The sequence below is a fragment of the Macaca nemestrina genome, chromosome 19 (genome assembly GCF_043159975.1).
Source record: "Macaca nemestrina isolate mMacNem1 chromosome 19, mMacNem.hap1, whole genome shotgun sequence".
Taxonomy (NCBI): domain Eukaryota; kingdom Metazoa; phylum Chordata; class Mammalia; order Primates; family Cercopithecidae; genus Macaca; species Macaca nemestrina.
The window spans coordinates 43,932,457-43,951,939 of NC_092143.1; the positions used below are offsets into that span (position 1 = coordinate 43,932,457).

A 19,483-nucleotide genomic window follows, 5' to 3' on the forward strand; every position below is an offset into this window, starting at 1 on the left:
TGCTTCAAACACTTAGACTTTACCAGTTGGGAATCCTTGGAGAAATATACTTTTTAGGTAGAATTCAGTCTGGACCAATCTGGAACCATACTACCATATTTTACCCTATAGAACTTAGTATAAGTTGTAAGCTGTATTATTTAATACTTTTATAATCCAAAATCTTGTGTGTGTTTTTTATTTTCTAAGTACTCATAAAATAACGATGTTCATTAGATTAAACAACAACAACAAAAAATTGTAGTTATTAGTGGTTTTGCAGCCTACTGATTCAGATCTGGGGCATTTTTGAAGTTACATTTTTGGCTCTTGTCACAGAATATGTACATACAGGAATGAGCGAGATATGTAAATAATGTATATGTCCAGAGAGTAGGATTTTATTAAAAGTAGATGTTAAGGATTCGCTGCAAAATTTGGACAAGATCCTGAATTATACACCTTCAGTATGCAATATTACTTTCTGTAATAATGTTATATAATGTTGTTATTTGTTATTTGGAGTGATTCATTGGTAGCTGGGAGAAAAGGTAGTGAGATTATGTTGCAGCTGTGCTTCATTTATTTTACACTTTTGTAGAAACGCCACCTCCTGGATACATCAGTGAAGATGGAGAAACAAGTGACCAACAGTTGAATCAAAGTATGGACACAGGTAAAAAAAAGTCTTTGAAAATTCCTCAGTTATTAGATACACATTTCTTGTTTTGTTTAAAACTCAAAAAAGATGTTACTCTTAGAGAAGTTGAGAAACATACCAAAAAAGATGATCTTCTATCTTGATTTAACATACCTGAACTACCAAAGGGGTCCATGTTGTCCCTGAAAAATTAACGTATGGTACTCTGCAGAATAATTATTTTTTAATTAGAGTAAATGAAAATTTGCTCTAATTTCATGTGCATGAAAACATGCACATGCTTTTATTTCTTTTTAAGTATTTGCTTCTGTTGAAAGTTTTAGTTAACCCTATGACTAAGTATCTCTCCATGATACAAGACCATAATTACTCAAATAAGAGATTTTCAGAGGAATTTGGGGGTGAAGGATGAGGAACAGCTTTTCACTGCTTTTTTTAACCTAATAGTGAGTTTTGAATTACAGTAGATTAATTTCTTATACTTAACTATCAACTCCAAACAGTGATGAAGAAAAAAGTTAAAGCTTTAAATCATGTCTTATGTAATAAAATGTATAACTCAGCAGAACTAATAAATTATCAGTGAAATCACTTTGATGTCATTGTAATTGTCCAGTTTGATTCATTTCACTCTATCTGTATCTTAACTATTGGACACCTTAATATTACAGCCTGATAGATTATACCATCATCTTTGTCCATATCTCAACACTAATGCATTCTTGGTTATGATAATCTAAATTAATTTTTAAATGGATTAACGTTGGTGGGGGAAGGAGGGGTTACAATAATTCTGTTGTTTAAATCTGTTTTTTAGACTCCCAGGTAAAGAAGTTTCTGCTGTAGCTAATCATACATTTGGGTCTTTACAAGTACCAGATAACTAAGAAAGGTAGATAATCTAATGAACATTGGAAATGACATGTTATACATCTTAATGCAAATATCTTAATGCACATGATATTTGACTTTCCACATATGTTTGCTGAAATTAGATGTCAACTTTCTTCTTGAAGCAGTAATATTCTTTTTTGCCTGTGATGGACAGCTGTTACTGTGACATTTAAAAGTGAATGATAAGAAAAGATACTGAATGTCATAAGCCACAGTGAGATGCTACCTCACACCTACTAGATGGCTATAATCAAAAAAAGGACAATAACAAATGTTGGTGAGGATGTGGAGAAATTGAAGTCCTCATGTATTGCTGGTAGGAATGTTAAATGGTTCAGCACTTTGGAAAAGTTTGCTGTTCCTCAAAAAGTTAAATATAGAGTTAACATATTGTGGCCAGCTATGTACCCAAGTGAATTGAAAACATGTCTACTCAAAAACTTGTACATGACTGTTTATGCAGGCGTTATTCTTAATATTCAAAGTTAGAAACAACTCAGATGTCCATCAAATGATGAATGGATAAATAACATGAGATATGTTTCTGCAGTAGAATTATTCAGCCATGTAAAGGAATGATAGTACAGCATGAAGTGTGGCAACATGGATGGACCTTGAAAGCAGTATGTTAAGTGAAAGAAGCCAGGAAAAAAAGGCTGCAGGGATTCTAATTAGTGCACAGACACCTATTCAACAATATAACTGAAACCACAAATAAGAGTATTGGTTATGTATGATAAATGAATCAAAGTCAAAAATGGAGAACAAACTGAATCAGTCAGCTAAAATAATTGCAGTGTTGGGGCTAACTTTGAACCCAACCTAATATTTCTGTTTCAGTGGAGCAATGTTACTGGCTTTCTGAATGACATGTTTAAAATTACTGTATGACAATGGGAATATGTGATTCATGAGATGCCAACAGTTGGTTTGGCTGCCAGCCTCTTAACCAATATCAGTTTCTCTCTCGGGGCCATGACAGGAAACACAATTCTGACTGATGCAGGGCTCCAATTTAGAACAAAGTTGGCCACCTCTCTAACTCTGGTTCATACCTTCCAGAGGGAAGGACATAATTAAATTCATCTTCCATAACCTGCTGGGAAAAAAAATGAATTGAAAAAATTTTAAAGGGGCAACCAGAGGATAAATTAGGCATAATAAGTAATTATATGGACAAGCACTTGTTACTTTTTTCTTTTTTTTAAATTGAGATTTCTCTGATCAAGACTTTATTCTTCCTTTATAGTCTTGTGGACATTAGAGATCAGGCTGGACGTCGTAAGAAATTTAGAAGTTTGATTAACCTCTGTAATACTGTATAATCAGTCCCTTTTCAAGTCATGATTTTTATGAACATATTTATTCTAACAGGTATATAGAGAAATAGAACATAATAGATCGTAAGATGTGGATTTCGTAACTCACAATTCAGTTTTATATCTTCTACATACACTGTGCTTGGTCCAAGATATACAAAGAGACTTAAAGGGTTTTTTAATCTGCCTGTGTCCCAGAAGATAAAATGAGGTCCTGACCTCCCATGCCTCAGAATATGGCCTTGTTTGGAAGTAGCATCTTTGTAAAGGTAATTGTTTAAGATGAAGTCATACTGAAGTGCGATGGGCCCTAATTCTATATGACTGGTGTGTTTAAGAGATAGGGAGGAATGTGCCATATGAAGATGGAGGCAGGTAACTGGAGTTAGCACCTGCAAGCTGAGCAATTCCTAGGATAGTTGGGAAACCCAAAAGCTTAAGAGAAAGGCATGGAACAGATTCTCCCCTTGAGCCTTTGAGAGAGCATGGCTTTGCCGACACCTTGACTTGGGACTTAGGTCTTCCAAAGCTCTGAGAAAATAAATTTCTGTTGTTTTAAACCACCCAGTTTGTGGTGTTTTGTTAGAGCAAGCCCTAGGAAGCTGATACAGTGAGTATTAAGATTTTGAGAGTATCCTACTAGTATGTAATTATTTGTAAGTTATATACAGGCACTTCATGTACATTTTAAAATATATACAAAAATTAGAAATTGAAAGATGAGATTAAATAGAAAATACGTTTTAATTTTTTCTTTTTGTAAACTAGTAGTTTTGTGTACTCCTAGACAGTGTTCACATACACTCCACTTACAAGACTGCTTTTCTTAACCAAATGCATATAATCAAAATAGCATAGTGAGACTCTGAGCTTGACTACTTGAGTTTGAAATGTTCCTCTTCCATATACTAGCTAGGTAGCCTAGTTTTTAAATCTGTAAAATAGGGACAATAATAGCATTTAACTCATAGAGTATTAACAGGTCTTATATTTATAAGGCATCTATGTGTTCCTAACCTGTAATAAGCACTGTATGAATGTAGTTAAAGAAAATGTTAGGAGGAGTTAACCATTAAGAAAAAGGAAGATAGTGGATTGCACAAAAATTTGAAGGAAAGTGAAGACTTGAGATCCAGACACAGAAGCACTTGACCTTTGTTGTTTAGGATCATCTCTATAAAATAGGAAAGTAAGATTTTTGTCAAAAATGAGGGGTCAGGTTTGACAACTTCAGGATAAAAGTCTTAATAACAATGCCTTTTCTCTGCCATGTGTTAAACAGTTTTTTATGTAGATGTATATAGCATGTCTTTCATTAGATGAATTTTTTAGTATTTTATACTTTCAGTGCTGTTATACACATTTTTGTTACATTTTATTTTCCAGTTGTTCCTAGGATATGGGAAATACTTGATTTTTGCATATGAATCTTTTCTCCTGTATTCTTGTTAAATTGACTTTTTGGTTCTAGAATTCTGTAGATTCTTGAGGTTTTCTGCATACACAACCATGTCATCTGTTGATAAGGACGGTTTTTCTTTTTTCTTTTTTTTTTTTTTTTTTTTTGAAACGGAGTTTCACTCTTGTTGCCCAGGCTGGAGTGCAGTGGCACGATCTCGGTTCATTGTAACCTCCGCCTCCCAGGTTCAAGCGATCCTCCTGAGTAGCTGGGATTACAGGCATGCACCCCCTCCCCCAGCTAATTTTTTGTATTTTTAGTAGAGATGGGGTTTCTCCATGTTGGTCAGGCTGATCGCAAACTCCCAAACTCGGGTGATCCACCCGCCTCGGCCTCTCAAAGTGCTGGGATTACAGGCATGAGCCACGGTGCCCGACTGACAGTTTTTCTTTTTTTCCCCTGTCTTTATGCTTTTTTCTTTTTCTGTCCTAAGACCTACAGTAAACTGTTGAATTTATAAGAATGGACATTTTTGCATTGTTCTGATTATAGGAAGAATACATTTCGCAATTCCCCCTTTAAATATGATGTTAATTGTGGATATTTTGGAGATTGTATCTGATTGAGGAAGTTCTTTTTCCTTTTTGTTCTTCATGTTTTAAGTGTGTTTTATGAATGGCTGTTGGATTTTGTCCAGTGTTTTTTCTGCATTTATAAAGGGGATCATATAGTTTCATGGATTTCAATTGTTTTATTTTTGAGAATTTTTCCATCTATGTTTATGAGAGATTGGTCTGTAGGGTTTTTCCCCTTGTTATGTGTTCATTAGTTTTAATATCATAAAATGTGTAGGAAAGGGCTTTCTCCTGTTTTCTGAAAGTGTTTCTTTAAGGTTGGCATTATTTCTTTCTTAAATTTTTGATAGGGCTGGGCATGGTGGTTCTTGCCTGTAATCCTAGCACTTTAGGAGGCCAAGGCTGGAGAATTGCTTGAGCACAGGAGGTCAAGACCAAACTAGGGAACAAAGCAAGACGCCATCTCTACAAAAAAAAATTTTTTTTTTTAATTAGCCAGGGGTAGTGGCATTCACCTGTGGTCCCAGCTACTTTAGAGGCTAAGGTGGGAGGGTCACTTGAGCCCAGGAGGTTGAGGTTGCATTGAGCCACGTTTGTGCCGCTGCACTCCAGCCTGGGCAACAGTGAGACCTTGTATTCAGAAAAAAGTTTGATAGATTTTACCAGAGAAACCATCTCTTGTAGGAAAGCGTTTTTTAAATTGAGGATTGTTTACATTTTTAATTTTGTGTATGTATTTGATAAACTTGTATTTTGTTAGAAATGTGTTCATTTCATCTAAGTTGTAGGATTGATTAATTGAGACAGGATCTCACTTTGTTGCCCAGGCTGGAGTGCAGTGGCCTGGTTGGCTCACTGCAGCTTCAACCTCCCAGGCTCAGGCAGTCTTCCCCACTATAGCCTCCTGCGGAGCTGGGACCACAGGAGCATGCTACTGAACCTGGTTAATGTTTGTGTTTTATGTAGAGATGGGATTTCACCAGGTTGCCCAGGCTGGAAAATTTATTGATATAAAGTTATTTCTGATATTTGTTATTCCTTTCGTGTATGTGAGATCCATTTTAAAATTTATGTTAGTAATTTGACTTTTTAATTTTTTATTAGAACGTCTTGCAAGGGATTTATCAGTAGTCTCAAAGGACCAATTTTTTGTCTTGTTCATTTTTGTCTTTGTCTCTTTTCTGTTTTGTTTGTATTCATCATCTTTTTGTCTACTTACTTTTCATTTAATCTGCTCTTTTTCTGTCCTCTTGTGGTATACATTTAGATCATTGATTTGTTTATAATGTAAGCATTTAAAGCTATAATTTTCCCTCTAAGCTTTATGTTAGCTCTATATTACAAAGTTTTTGTTGTTTTTTAATTATCACTTAATTATTTTCTAATTCTTCTTGACTCATGAGTTATTTAGAAGTTTGGGTTTTTCTTAGGAGTGTGAGGATTTTCTAGATACTTCATTGATTTTTAATTTAATTCTGTTATAGTCCAACATATAGTGTGTGTGACTTTAGTCCTTGGAAATTTATGAAAATTATTTTATGCTACAACATGTAACTTATCTTGATAAGAGTCCCATATATAGTTGGAAAGAATGTATATACTATAGTGTTCCAAATGTCATTTAGGTCCAGGTGGTTGATGGTGTTTAAATCTTCTTAATTCTTTATGATTTTTTAAAAAATCTCCGTATTTTGTCAGTTATGATTGGTGTTAAAATCTTCAGCTCTGATTTTAGAGTCATCTGTTTCTGCCTTTAGTCCTGTCAGTTTTTGCTTCATGTATCTTTAACCTCTGTAATTAGAAGATAATACATTTAGAATTACTACATCTTCCTAATGAATTTACCCTAATTATAAAATGCATTTCATATTAACATCACCATATCTTCTTTCTTACCTCCGGTTACATGATATATTTTTAATTGTTTCAGTCTATCCGAATCTTTATATTTATAGTGTGTTTCTTGTGGCCAGCATATTTTTGGTTTCATTTAATCTAACAATTTTTGTCTTTTAGTTGGAAAATTGAGTTCACTTATATTTAGAGGAATTATTGATACTGGGTTTAGGCTACCATTTTGCAATTGTTTGTCTGTTCTCTCTGGTTTTTGTTTATCTGTTTGTTTTCCTGCCTTTTAGACTAATCAAATAATTTTTGTTTCATTCTGTTTACTCTCTTGGCTTTTTACCAATAACACAGTATTATTTTCTCAGTTGGCATTCTTGTGATTACATTGTACTTATCGTGTTATACCTAGAAGATTACTTAAGTTGTAATATTTTACAATGTCACGTAAAATTTAAGAACTTTACACCACTCTAATTTCATTCATCCACTTCTGTTGTTTGTACTATTATTGACATATATTTTACTTAATAAAAATGTATAAACCCCAAAGTACAGTGTTATTTTTGCCTTTTTTTTTTTTTTTTTTTTTGAGATGGAGTCTCCCTCTGTTGCCCAGACTGGAATGCAGTGGTGTGATCTTGGCTCACTGCAAGCTCCACCTCCTGGGTTCGTGCCATTCTCCTGCCTCAACCTCCCTAGTAGCTGGGACTACAGGTGCCTGCCACCACGGCTGGCTAATTTTTTTGTGTGGTTTTGTTTGTTTGTTTGTTTTTGTATTTTTAGTAGAGACGGGGTTTCACCATGTTAGCCAGGATGGTCTCGATCTCCTGACATCGTGATCTGCCCACTTCAGCCTCCCAAAGTGCTGGGATTACAGGCGTGAGCCACTGCGCCTGGCTATTTTTGCTTTTGATATCAAGTTGATTTTTAAAGAAAATTAGAAGGGATAAAAAGGAGTGTTACATTTACTTACATATTTACCACTTTTGCTCCTTTTTGATGCTTTTTATTCCTTTAACTACAGGACATTTCCTTCAGTTGTTTTAGCACTATTTTGTAGAGACTCTCCTTTCTCCATTGAATTTACATTGGCTCCTTCGTTGAAAATCAAGTGATAATATGTATGTGACCCTGACTTTGGGTCTTCTTTTAATCCAATTAAATGAATTTTTCATTTCAGATCATTTATTTTTTAGGTATATAATTTCCATTTTAAAGTCTTTGATAATTTATGTCCAGTTAATATGTAACATGGCCTGCTTTTGTTGACTGTTTTATCTCTTGATTATGGGTCATTCTTCCCCCCTCCATCTTTGAATATCTCTTGTTTTTTAATTGGATAGTGGGTGTTGTATATAAAATAATATTAGAGGCTAAAATAGATACACTGTCTTTGGAAAGACCAACTCTTTTCTCTCTCCAGTTGCTAAGTTGAAGAGCTGATTCTTTCCCTGCCCTTAGGATTTGAGTTGGAAAGGTGATAATTTGGTGCTTTAATATGACATCACTCAGGTTTCAGGGAGGGTCAGTTCCCTACCTTATCAGGACTTTCAGATATGAATATGGCAAGACTGCATATTCTCATTTCTTTCCAGCCTTGCCCAAGACTTCCTATGCTACTATGTACTCAGCTAAAGACATGTATTGGAACCGACTGGTGAAGAGGAGCTCTGTGCTTACAGCTACTTAGATTCCCGTCATCTGTGCGTGGCCTTTTGAAATTTTAGTTGGCTTCTCCTTTGGCAAGCGCAGTCCTTTGCCTGTGTCCTGACTTGGCAGTTGCTGTCAGTAGTGAAAGTGATTACCATTCTGTTAACCAAAGAGGAGCTCATCCCTCTCTTTAAATTAGTTCATACGGACTTACTTGGATCTATATCTATATGATAACTTTAAAGAAAAATAGGATTTTTTGTTTGTTTGTTTATCCACTATTTTCTTACTGCTATTTCAGAAGCAAAGATTTTCCCCAATCTTCTACATACTAAGTATAAGGGGAACTCTGTAGGAGTTTCTAATAAAAACAAAAGCAGCCTTTTTTCTCGTTATGAACAGAATTATGCTCATAGAAAATTTGGAAATATATAAAACCTAAGATGCTATCACATTGGGGATTAAGTTTTTTAAAACAAGAAATGAGAAAATGGTCATTCATGCATTATATATTTCATAAGCTGAATTTGACAATTATAATGTTGTCTCACTTTGGCAGGGAAGCTTAATCTCTTATTTCTACCATTATTCTATGTCACATAAAAGTTAAACAGTGTTCTACACATAAGATTATGATACAGCATTTCGAATTATACAACAAATGGATGTTCATTATAAAAAATTAGACAGCATAGGCAAAACAGGAAAACATAAGCATTACATATAATTGCATCTAGCAAAAAATTAAAATTTTAAAAGGTTCAACTTTTACCAGAAATTTAAAAAAAATGCTGTCACGAACCTATTAAAAAATAGCTAGAAAATGACAGAGAAATTCAGTAGGATGTCAGATTCTAGAGTTCCTGTTCTTGTTTACTACACTGTATCTCTGGCTGGTTTTAGGTGACATGGGGGATAAATGGGTGCTTTTGATACATATTGCCGAGGCTTAGAATATGACTAGTGATCATATTTGGGATAAGGTTGAAGAAGCAACCCAGGATGATTCCCAGTTTTCTGGAAGGTTTGTGAACACTTGTGGTCTGTATTCAGTAAATTAGACTTTTTAAAACGTACATTTTTATTGTGTATGTTTAAGGTATATAACGTGATATTTGGTGTATGTCGTGAAGTGGTTATTGTAGTCAACTAAATCCATCATCTCACATAGTTACCTTTTTATGTGTGTGATAAGAGTACCTAATATTGACTCAGTAAATTTCCAGTATACAACACAATATTGTAACTGTAGTCCTCAGGTTGTACATTAAATCTCTGGGCATATCTTACATATCTGCAACTTTATACCCTTTGACCTATAATCCCCCAGTTTTCCCCCAACCTGTAATCACTATTTTATTATTTTTCTATGTATTTGGCTTAAAAAAAAAAACCCCACATATGAGATTATGTCATGTTTCTTATTCTGTGTCTACCTCATTTCCCTTAGCATGGTGTCTTCCAGATTCATCCATGCCAGAAGTGGTAGGATCTCCCTTTTTAAGGCAGAATAACATTCAATTGTGTGTGTAACCCACCATTTGTTTATTCGTTCATCTGTTGATGGGACACTTGGGTTGTTTTCTGTATCTTTGCTATTGTGAATAAAAGCAGCAAGAGAAAAAGCAGTGTGCCACGTAACAAGGGAGTCTTCATTAGTCAGTCAGATTTTTCAGCAGAAAAGTTTGCAGGCCAGGAGAGATGAGTGGTGTATTTAAAGTGCTGAAAGAATTAAAAAACAAAACTGAAATTAGCTGGATGTATTGGTACGCACCTGTGGTCCCAGCTACTCAGGAGGCTGAGGTGGGAAAATTGCTTGAGACTAGGAGGTGGAGATTGTAATAGTAAGCCAAGATTGTGTCACTGCCCTCCAACCTGGGTGACAGAGTGAGACCTTGTTTAAAAAAAAAGTACCCCTGCCAACCGAGAATACTATAATCAGTAAAGCTGTCCTTCAAGAATGAAGGAGAAATAAAAAATTTCTCAGACAAACAAAAGCTGAGGGAGTTCATCAGTGCTGGTGTGGTGAGGATGGGGAGCAACAGGCACACTCATTTATTGCTGGTCAGAATGAAAAATGGTATAGCCACTTTGGAAGATAGTTTGGTGATTTCTTACAAAACTAACCATATTCTTACCATATGGTTTAGCAGTCTTGCTTCTCCTTGGTATTTACCCAAATGAATTGAAAACTTAGGTCTACACAAAAACCTGCAGATGGATGTTCATAGTAGCTTTATTTATAATTTCCAAAACTTGGAAGCAACCAAGATGTCTTTAATAGGTGACTAGATAAATAAACTGATACATCCAAGTAATGTACAATAGGTCCTCAAGTAATGTCATTTCATTACAATGTTGATGATTGGGGAAATTTGGTTTTGTTGTAGTTATCTTGCTTAAGTCGGTTTCCAAAAAACCTGTGGAAGATGTTAAATGAAGACTTACTATATATGACATTCTGGAGAAGGCAGAACTATGGAGACAGTAGAAAGATAAGTGGTTACTGAGGCTTTGTGGGAGGGAAAGAGGACTAGGTGGAGCACAGGGCATTTACAGGGCAGTAAAACTACTCTGTTTGATACTGTAAATGGATACACATCATTATACGTTTGTCAAAACCCAGAAAATGTATAACATAGTGAGCCCTAATGTAAATTACGGACTTTTGGTAATAATGTGGTGTAGGTTCATTATTATAACAAATGGACCATTGTGGTTTGCGGATGTTGATAGGGAATTTGGGGAAGCAGGGCAGGGGTCATGTGGAGCTCTTTGTACGAAACTTCTGTTCAGTTTTGCCGTGATCTTGAAACTACTCTAAAAAAATAGTATATTTTAAAAATTAAAACAATTTAATGTCACCTTAAAAGATATAACAGATTATTTTTTAAAAATCCTGGGTATTTGCAAATAGATGACAAGTCAAAGAACTGATTTTTAAGTTTAAAAACTTACAAATCAAGAAGAAAAAGATAGTTAATAGAATTGGCTAAAAGAACAGGAATACACTATTTACAACAAAAACAAGAAATTAAAAAATTGCTCCCTTAAAACCTATCATATTGGCAGATGTCAACATGTAGTGACACAGTGTGAAGAAACACTAGCTTTTAAATTCTTGATGAGATGAAACATTTTTGAGAGGGTATTTTGGCACTTATAAAAGTTTAACACATTTCATTTGACATTTGTTAATTTGTCAAAGGTTTGACAAATGTATCCCACAAATATCTGTAAATTTGTATGCGAAGATACATGCACAGGGATTTCTCTGGATGGTTTAGCTGTAAGTAGACACTGCTAATTCACAGTGGATCTCAAATAGGATATTTATATTTCTCCTAAGTGGAAGGCCTGTGGTCGGCGAGGTTTCAGTAACAGCATTTATGTATGAATAAGTCATAGGCTAATCATTAGTTACTTGCCTCTGGGTTTTTTTTAAATTTTTTTTAAAGGCTTCTATTAATTGCTAGCTTATTTTAAGTTTGTAAAATTTGTCTTTTTTGTAATCTGTAATTCTAACTTATCCCATCTGACTGAACGCCTGTTAATTTAAATGATCCTACTGGTCATTTCTAAGTGTTTAATAGAGGAGTAAACAGTTAAAAGATATTAATAATTGTGCAGTTTCCTCCATTTCTGATAGTGGCTTTGTTTATTTTATATTGGCTTCAGGAAACAGCAGTGAATTTTAGCTTATTGTTCCAAATATATTTTGACCTTTCTTAGTTGTACCTGTTGTGACTTGCCAACAGATTTTTCAAACTGAGAAAAAAGGAGCATAATTATGTTGTGGAAGACTGTTCTGTCTTGTAAAAAATAAGCATCTCTTCTCTGTTTCTGATTCATTTATTTATCTAGGGCTGCTGTTTCACCTTTATTGCCTGGTATTTTATGTCATGGTTATAATGGTGTGTGGTAGGGAGGAGGTGTGTAAGACAGTCTGACCTATGTTACTCTTTTTTTTTTTTTCTCTTGAGACAGAGTCTCGCTCTGTTGCCCAGGCTGGAGTGCAGTGGGATATCCTCAGCTCACTGCAACCTCCACCTCCTGGATTCAAGCGATTCTTCTGCGTTAGCCTTCCGAGTAGCTGGGATTACAGGTGTGCACCACCACGCCCGACTAAGTTTTGTGTTTTCAGTGTGTTTTCAGGGGTTTCACTGTGTTGGCCAGGCTGGTCTCAAACTCCTGACCTTGTGATCCACCCACCTCAGTCTCCCAAAGTGCTGGGATTACAGGCGTGAGCCACTGTGCCTGGCCTGACCTATCTTATTCTACAGTTATGCTCTTGGTATACATTTGAAGCTTGGGTCATGCTCTTTTAGGTAACTTTCCCTAAACGTGTAGAGAATGATGATCATAAAACATTTTTTATATTTTTAATAAGATGATTTAACAACGCTTACAGCAAATGTGTTTTAAAATTGAGTTGCATGGAATTGAGCAGACTGGTCGCACCTTGATTTTTCATCTGTTGTCTCTGGTGGTTCTTATTTTGTATATTTGTGCCCCCTTACTTTCTTGATTAGATTTAGCCTGTTTACCCAAAAGAAAAAACATCATTTTCTAAGAAAGTGTAATTTACCGAAACTGACTCCAGAAAATAGAGCTATCTGAACAAGTCACCCTTCATAGAATAATGTCTCATAGTAAACCCTAGAAAGTTACTAACTATAAATGATTTCACAGAAGAATTCTACCAAACTTTTGAAGAATATGCTGTTATAATACTGTTTAAACCTTTTCAGAGGATAAAATTGCTAGATTGTAATAACATTGACCACAAAGCCTTACAAACATAGCACTCATGTAAATTTTCAGGCTCATATTGCTTGAGACTATTGATGCAAAAATCCTAAATAAGTATTTCATTGCTGTCAGCCTCAAAGCCAATGCCATGCTTAATGGGAAAAATGGTAGAAACATTACTCTAAAGTCAAGAGTAAGATACCCACCGTCATCACTGTTTTATCCCAAAGTGTGACAGTAACCCAAAGATGATTGATAAATCATGTAGAAGGGTTTTTTTTTTAGTGCTACATGATCAAAATTAGGATTGAGAGTCATAAGACCAATGACTAAATATTTGTAACTCATACCATAAGAAGTCTTGTATCCCTAATATATATAAAGAGCTTTCGAATGATCAATAAGAAAATGATCAACATCACAGAAAAAAAAAAGAATAGGCTATTACGGAAAGGAAATACAGTGTAAACATGTGTAAAGCTACTCAAAATTAAAACTGTACTTGTGACCATGTTTTCATCTAGAAGCAATAACACCACAGGCATCCCTTTACTATGTTCTGACTGGGAATGTAAACTGGTACAACCTTGATGAATGATAATTTTACCCAAATCTATCAAAATTGCAAGTGCACAAACCTTTCAACCTGGCAGTTTCTTTAAGAATGTATCCTTCAGATGTGATTGGAAGCATGCAGAATGGTCAAGATTAGTTATTGCAATCTTAAAGCGTTGGTTCTTGTAGCAAAAGATTGAAAATAGCCTGAATATCCATCAATATGGGATCCCAATGTTATATGACTAATAACACATTGTGAACAATCTGGTAGAATAATATAGAAGATCAAAAATGGTTACCACTTGTGTATGAAAAGAAAGGACACAGAACAAAAATGTATTTGCTTATGTGGTTCATAGAATATTTTGGAAAGATACCTAAGGAACTGTCAACATTAAGTATCTTTGGGAAGATGAACTGGTGGGCTGCAAGCCAAAACTGTTGCACCTTTTATACAGGAACCCCCCACCTTTTCTCCCACCCACCCCCCACAAATTAAATTTAAGCACTATATATCCTGAATTCTTGGTATTTAAATTATCTTTGTATTATTGTTGATAATTATTACCAGATAAAACCAGTTTTATGATTACTTGATCAGAAGTTCTGGAAATACTTCATTTATTTTTAAATTAAATCCTTTTGTTTTAGGCTCTCCAGCAGAACTATCTCCTACTACTCTTTCCCCTGTTAATCATAGCTTGGGTAAGTTGCAAATACGTTCCCCTCATCATGTTTATACTGTATCACCTACTTAATAATAAAAATCTTCTCTAGGAGTTATTTTTTATATATCGGAGAAAAGGATCCTAATGAATAACCAAATAATTATGTGTGTGGTTTACAATAGTGCTTTTTAAAAAGAATATTGATGCCATCCCTCAAAATTATTAAAAGTATTTTCTGCTGACACACATAAGAAATAGGTATAATCTTTTTATTATTGAAATCGTATTCCTCATAGAAAATTATGTAACCTATTATGGCTAGATTTTTATGGTTATGTTTTATGATGTAGCAATTAACAGGTATGGTGTTACATATATATACACTTTGACATAAATATGTATATGTAGTATGGGGGTTATATATATATGAGAGTGTGCGTGTATATGTACAAATGTGTATGTGTATGGTCCCTTCATAACCATGAGTTCAACCTACAGATTCAACCAACTGCAGACTGAAAATACTCGGGAAAAAATGAAAATAACAATATAACAAAAACTAATACAAATTTTGTTTATTTAATTTTATTTATTTTTTGAGACAGAGTCTCGCTCTGTCGCCCAGGCTAGAGTGCAGTGGCGCGATCTTGGCTCACTGCAACCTCTGTCTCCTGGGTTCAAGCAGTTCTCTGCCTCAGCCTCCTGAGTAGCTGGGACTACAGGTGCATGCTGCCACACCCAGCTAATTTTTGTATTTTTAGTAGAAACGGGGTTTCACTATGTTGCCCAGGCTGGTCTCAAACTCCTGGCCTCAAACGATCCACCCACCTCGTCCTCTTAAAGTGCTGGGATTACAGACGTGAGCCACCGTGCTGGGCCCAAATTTTAAAATACAGTATAACAACTATTTGTATAGTATTTACATTGTTAGGTATTATAAGTAATCTAGAGATGATTTAAAGTATACAGGATGACGTGAATTTAAGTTACATGCAAATACTATGCCCTTTTATGTCAGGAACTTGAACATCTGAGGGTTTTTAGTTAGGAGGAGCCGGTCCTAGAACCAATCCCCTGCAAATGACAAGGGATGACTATATATACATTTCTGTATTACTATTATTATTTTTGCCCTCATTTTACCCTGCTATTTCACAATTTCTCTTGGGTTGTTACATGTTTGGAATTTATTTTACACAATTATGAGGTTTTTTTCTTTTGCAGTATTCCTGTGTTTTAGTCAAAATTGCAGAAGCTAAATACATAGTTTTCCAGTGAAATAAGTAGTCTTTTGACTCTATGGTCTGTTTCCACTTGCATGATCTTTGTGTGTTACTGCTTTCTGGTTCTCATGTGTGAGTGGATTTTCTCTTTTTGTAGCTAGGATATCTCACCAAGAATTTGATGTTAAAATAGACAAATGTAAAAATATGTTATATTTTGTATCCTTTTATTATGTCTATTTTTCTTTGTGTGGCTTTTGACTCGTTAATCTTTGCATCGGCTTTATCTTACCCCACGTTAGCTTTTTTATGTGCTTTAGAAATGCACCAAGTATGGCAAGTTGACTGACTTTGCCTAAGATTGTTTTGTATTTGAACAGGAGCTAGACTAAAACTACTGGTAAAACAAAGAATCCAACAAAAAGTGATTTAATGACATGGGGGAAATTTGAAAAAATCTGGTATGATATATGAAACTGGAGTTTTGGGTGAAAAATATTGAAAATCTGGTATGATCTATGGAAACCGATTATGTCTACTTCCTGAGCTTTTGCCAGTGCAGGCTGGCATAGAGCATGTAAAGATGATTATATTCACTCTAATTTTGGCTTGAATTGTTCACACATTTCTTCCTTTTATTTATTTTTTATTTTTATTTTTTTCTTTTTCAGACTTACAGCCAGTTACTTACTCAGAACCTGCATTTTGGTGTTCAATAGCATATTATGAATTAAATCAGAGGGTTGGAGAAACCTTCCATGCATCACAACCCTCACTCACTGTAGATGGCTTTACAGATCCATCAAATTCAGAGAGGTTCTGCTTAGGTTTACTCTCCAATGTTAACCGAAATGCCACAGTAGAAATGACAAGAAGGCATATAGGTATGTTTTTTTTTTTTTTTTTTTTTTCAGTTCCTTTATATAGCTTCCAGGTTTTTTCCCCTTTGGTGAGTTTATATATTAAATGAAATCTGCTTGCTGTTCATCTGAAATGAGATATCTAAAACAAGAACTGCGTTTAATATAGTTCAAAATATAATTCAGGGACATCTCAAAATGTGGTCTGCGGACTTCGGGTAGTCCCAGAAACCCTTTCAGCTAGTTTGTGAGGTCAAAGCTATTTTCACAGTAGTACTGAGATGCTGTTTGCCATTTTTACTCTCATTCTCTCATGAGTGCACAGTGGAGTATTCTAGAGCCTACATGCGTATGATTTTGCAGGAGATGAAATGTAGATTTGATAGTGAGACTCCAATTCTGTTACACTAGACATTAAAGAGATTTGCAAAAGGGTGAAATGTGGCCACTGTTTTTTTTTGCTTTGGAAATACAGTTGTTTTTCATAAACATTGTTTATGTTAATATGTAATGGATTTATTATTTGATTTTTAAATGAGTTTTTTAAATCTCAGTTTTTATATCTAATATGGTCATTTTCCATAATATTCACATAAACAAAAGCTCTTTGGGGTGCTCAGTATTTCCTTAACAATGAAGTGAAAAAGTGTGAGAGCCATTCATAATTGAACATCATTCTCATCACCTTAAAGTAACTTATTTTAACAATAGTTTGCTTCTGTTTTTTTTTTTCTGATTAACCATCACCTCCTGTGAGAAGTAATGCTGGTTATCAAAGGCTGATTTTGATACTGCAAAATGATAATGACTAGAAGATCTATTACTTGGTTCCATGTGGAAGTTCTCAAATCTTGCTTGATGTATAAATTTGGATAATCTTATTAAGATACCCAGTGGCACTGTAGGTGCTTTAACTAAAATAGTTAGTTTTTTGTTTTTGTGTCTTATTTGAGGTTCTGCAAAAAAATTTAATGGGTTTTTTCCTGCCCTATTCTCTTCTCCCTCCAAAGTTTTAGATTGCTGTCATTATTAGATTTTTTTTAATTTTTGATTTCTAGTTTTATAGGTGATTTTGATAAGGGAATATAGCCTGAAAAATCTCTACTTTTGGACTTAATGTTTTTCCAATGACCACATGCATAACTATTTTACAAATATTCCATAGTCTTAACAGAACCAGCGTACCAGGTTCTGTATTTATTAAATCTGGAATGTTAGTTGTTTTATTAGTTTTCTTTACTGTGTAACAAATTACCGCAAACTCAGTGGCCTAAAACACCAATTTTTTACCTTACAGTTTCTGTGGGTCGGGAGTCCAGTCATGGGTTAGGCGGTCTTTTCAAGGTTTAACAAGGCGAAGATTGAGATATTAGCTGGCCTGTGTTCTTATCTGGAGCTTGAGGTCCTCTTCTAAGCGCACATGGTTGTGGTAGAATTCAGCTCCTAGATGCCACCTGAATTCCTTGTCACATGGTGCCATCCGTCTTCAAAGTCAGCGATGGAGAATGCCTCTTGTGTTGAATACTTCTCATGCTTTGCATCACTACCCTATGACAGTCTAGTCCCTTTTAAAGGATTGCCTGATTGAGTCAGGCCCACCAAATACAATCTCCCTTTCTTAAGGTTAACTGATCTGCTGCCTTAATTACATCTGAAAAATTCCTTAACAGCAGCACCTAGTGTTTGATTAATAGAGAATGTATGTGCATCTCAGGGCTGAGACTCTTAGGTGCCGTGTTAGAATTCTGCCTCTCACAATTTTTTTTTTTTTAATTCTTATATCTCATATTATTTTGCATCTGTGATCTGTCATACTCTGAAAGAAGTATATTAAAAATCTCCCAGAAGAATTTTTTCTCACTTAATCATGCTTATACATCTAGAGGCTTGGTTTCCACTGTAATACATAGTTTTCAAAATGGGAAATGACTCTTAACCTCTTGATGTTTTTGTATCTTTTTTCTTAACGTTAGTGGGATCTTTAAGAAAATACAGTTGTAACGAAGATATATTTCTCCAAACAGTGAATTCCTTCAAAAATTAACTCAATCTTTTACTTATTTTAAAATAATATATATCATTTGTATGAAACTATTTTACTATCTGTGTACTTTTTCTACATTGTTTAAATACTTTTGATACACATGTATTTTAAAATCAATAAAACCTAGAATATTCTTGGAGAAATATATAGTATTCTTGGTGAAATAGTATTCTTGGAGAAATATACAGTAGTATATTTAAAGTTAGACTTCAGAAAGACATTATCTGTGAAAAAGATCCTCGAAATACCTTATATCATTTTAGAATTTTCCTAAGAAAATGCTTCTAAAGTCACACGGAAATAGTAAATGTTACAAAACTAATCTCCTTTGTATTTTGTTTCAGGAAGAGGAGTGCGCTTATATTACATAGGTGGGGAAGTTTTTGCTGAGTGCCTAAGTGATAGTGCAATCTTTGTGCAGAGCCCCAATTGTAATCAGAGATACGGTTGGCACCCTGCAACAGTGTGTAAAATTCCACCAGGTATGCATTCAATAATGTAAATAAACCTATCATGTCAACTTGCTTAGTTTTTCTAGTTGCTAATCTTAGGAATTGGTAGATGATTGCATGCTCATATTCTAAAACTTGTAACCCTTTTAAAATTTTTAGTAGTGATACTCTTTTGACAGTTTCTTTTACCTTTTTAAATCATAGGCTGTAATCTGAAGATCTTCAACAACCAGGAATTTGCTGCTCTTCTGGCTCAGTCTGTTAATCAGGGTTTTGAAGCCGTCTACCAGCTAACTAGAATGTGCACCATAAGAATGAGTTTTGTGAAAGGGTGGGGAGCAGAATACCGGTATGAAATACATATTTGGTTCTTAAATTTCCACAATGTAATTATGTTTCATTCCGTTTTTGCATATTCTGGAGTTCATTTGTATCTATTTTCATTGAGGTTAGAGTCAGCTGATCTTTATGTAAAATAAGGTTGGAGGCCTCCAAATTAAAAACTATTGCAAATTACTGAGCTGCCATCATGGAAGATATCATTAAAACATGCACGGGCATGCATTTTAAGATAATGCAGAGTGTTAAATACCATAAAAGG

The 19,483-nt window shown here is 34.7% G+C and overlaps 1 protein-coding gene across 7 annotated transcripts in view; it reads left to right on the forward strand.

The window, feature by feature from the left end:
• LOC105489370 (SMAD family member 2) overlaps window positions 1–19,483 on the forward strand; it is a 90,651-nt gene that overhangs the window by 66,343 nt on the left and 4,825 nt on the right. For all 7 annotated transcript variants that reach the window (XM_011754122.3, XM_071085402.1, XM_011754125.3 and 4 more), the window contains 5 exons: window positions 581–655; window positions 14,287–14,340; window positions 16,198–16,410; window positions 18,775–18,912; window positions 19,087–19,231. In XM_011754122.3, the coding sequence (XP_011752424.1) occupies window positions 581–655; window positions 14,287–14,340; window positions 16,198–16,410; window positions 18,775–18,912; window positions 19,087–19,231 (625 nt within the window). The remainder of the gene's footprint in view (window positions 1–580; window positions 656–14,286; window positions 14,341–16,197; window positions 16,411–18,774; window positions 18,913–19,086; window positions 19,232–19,483) is intronic.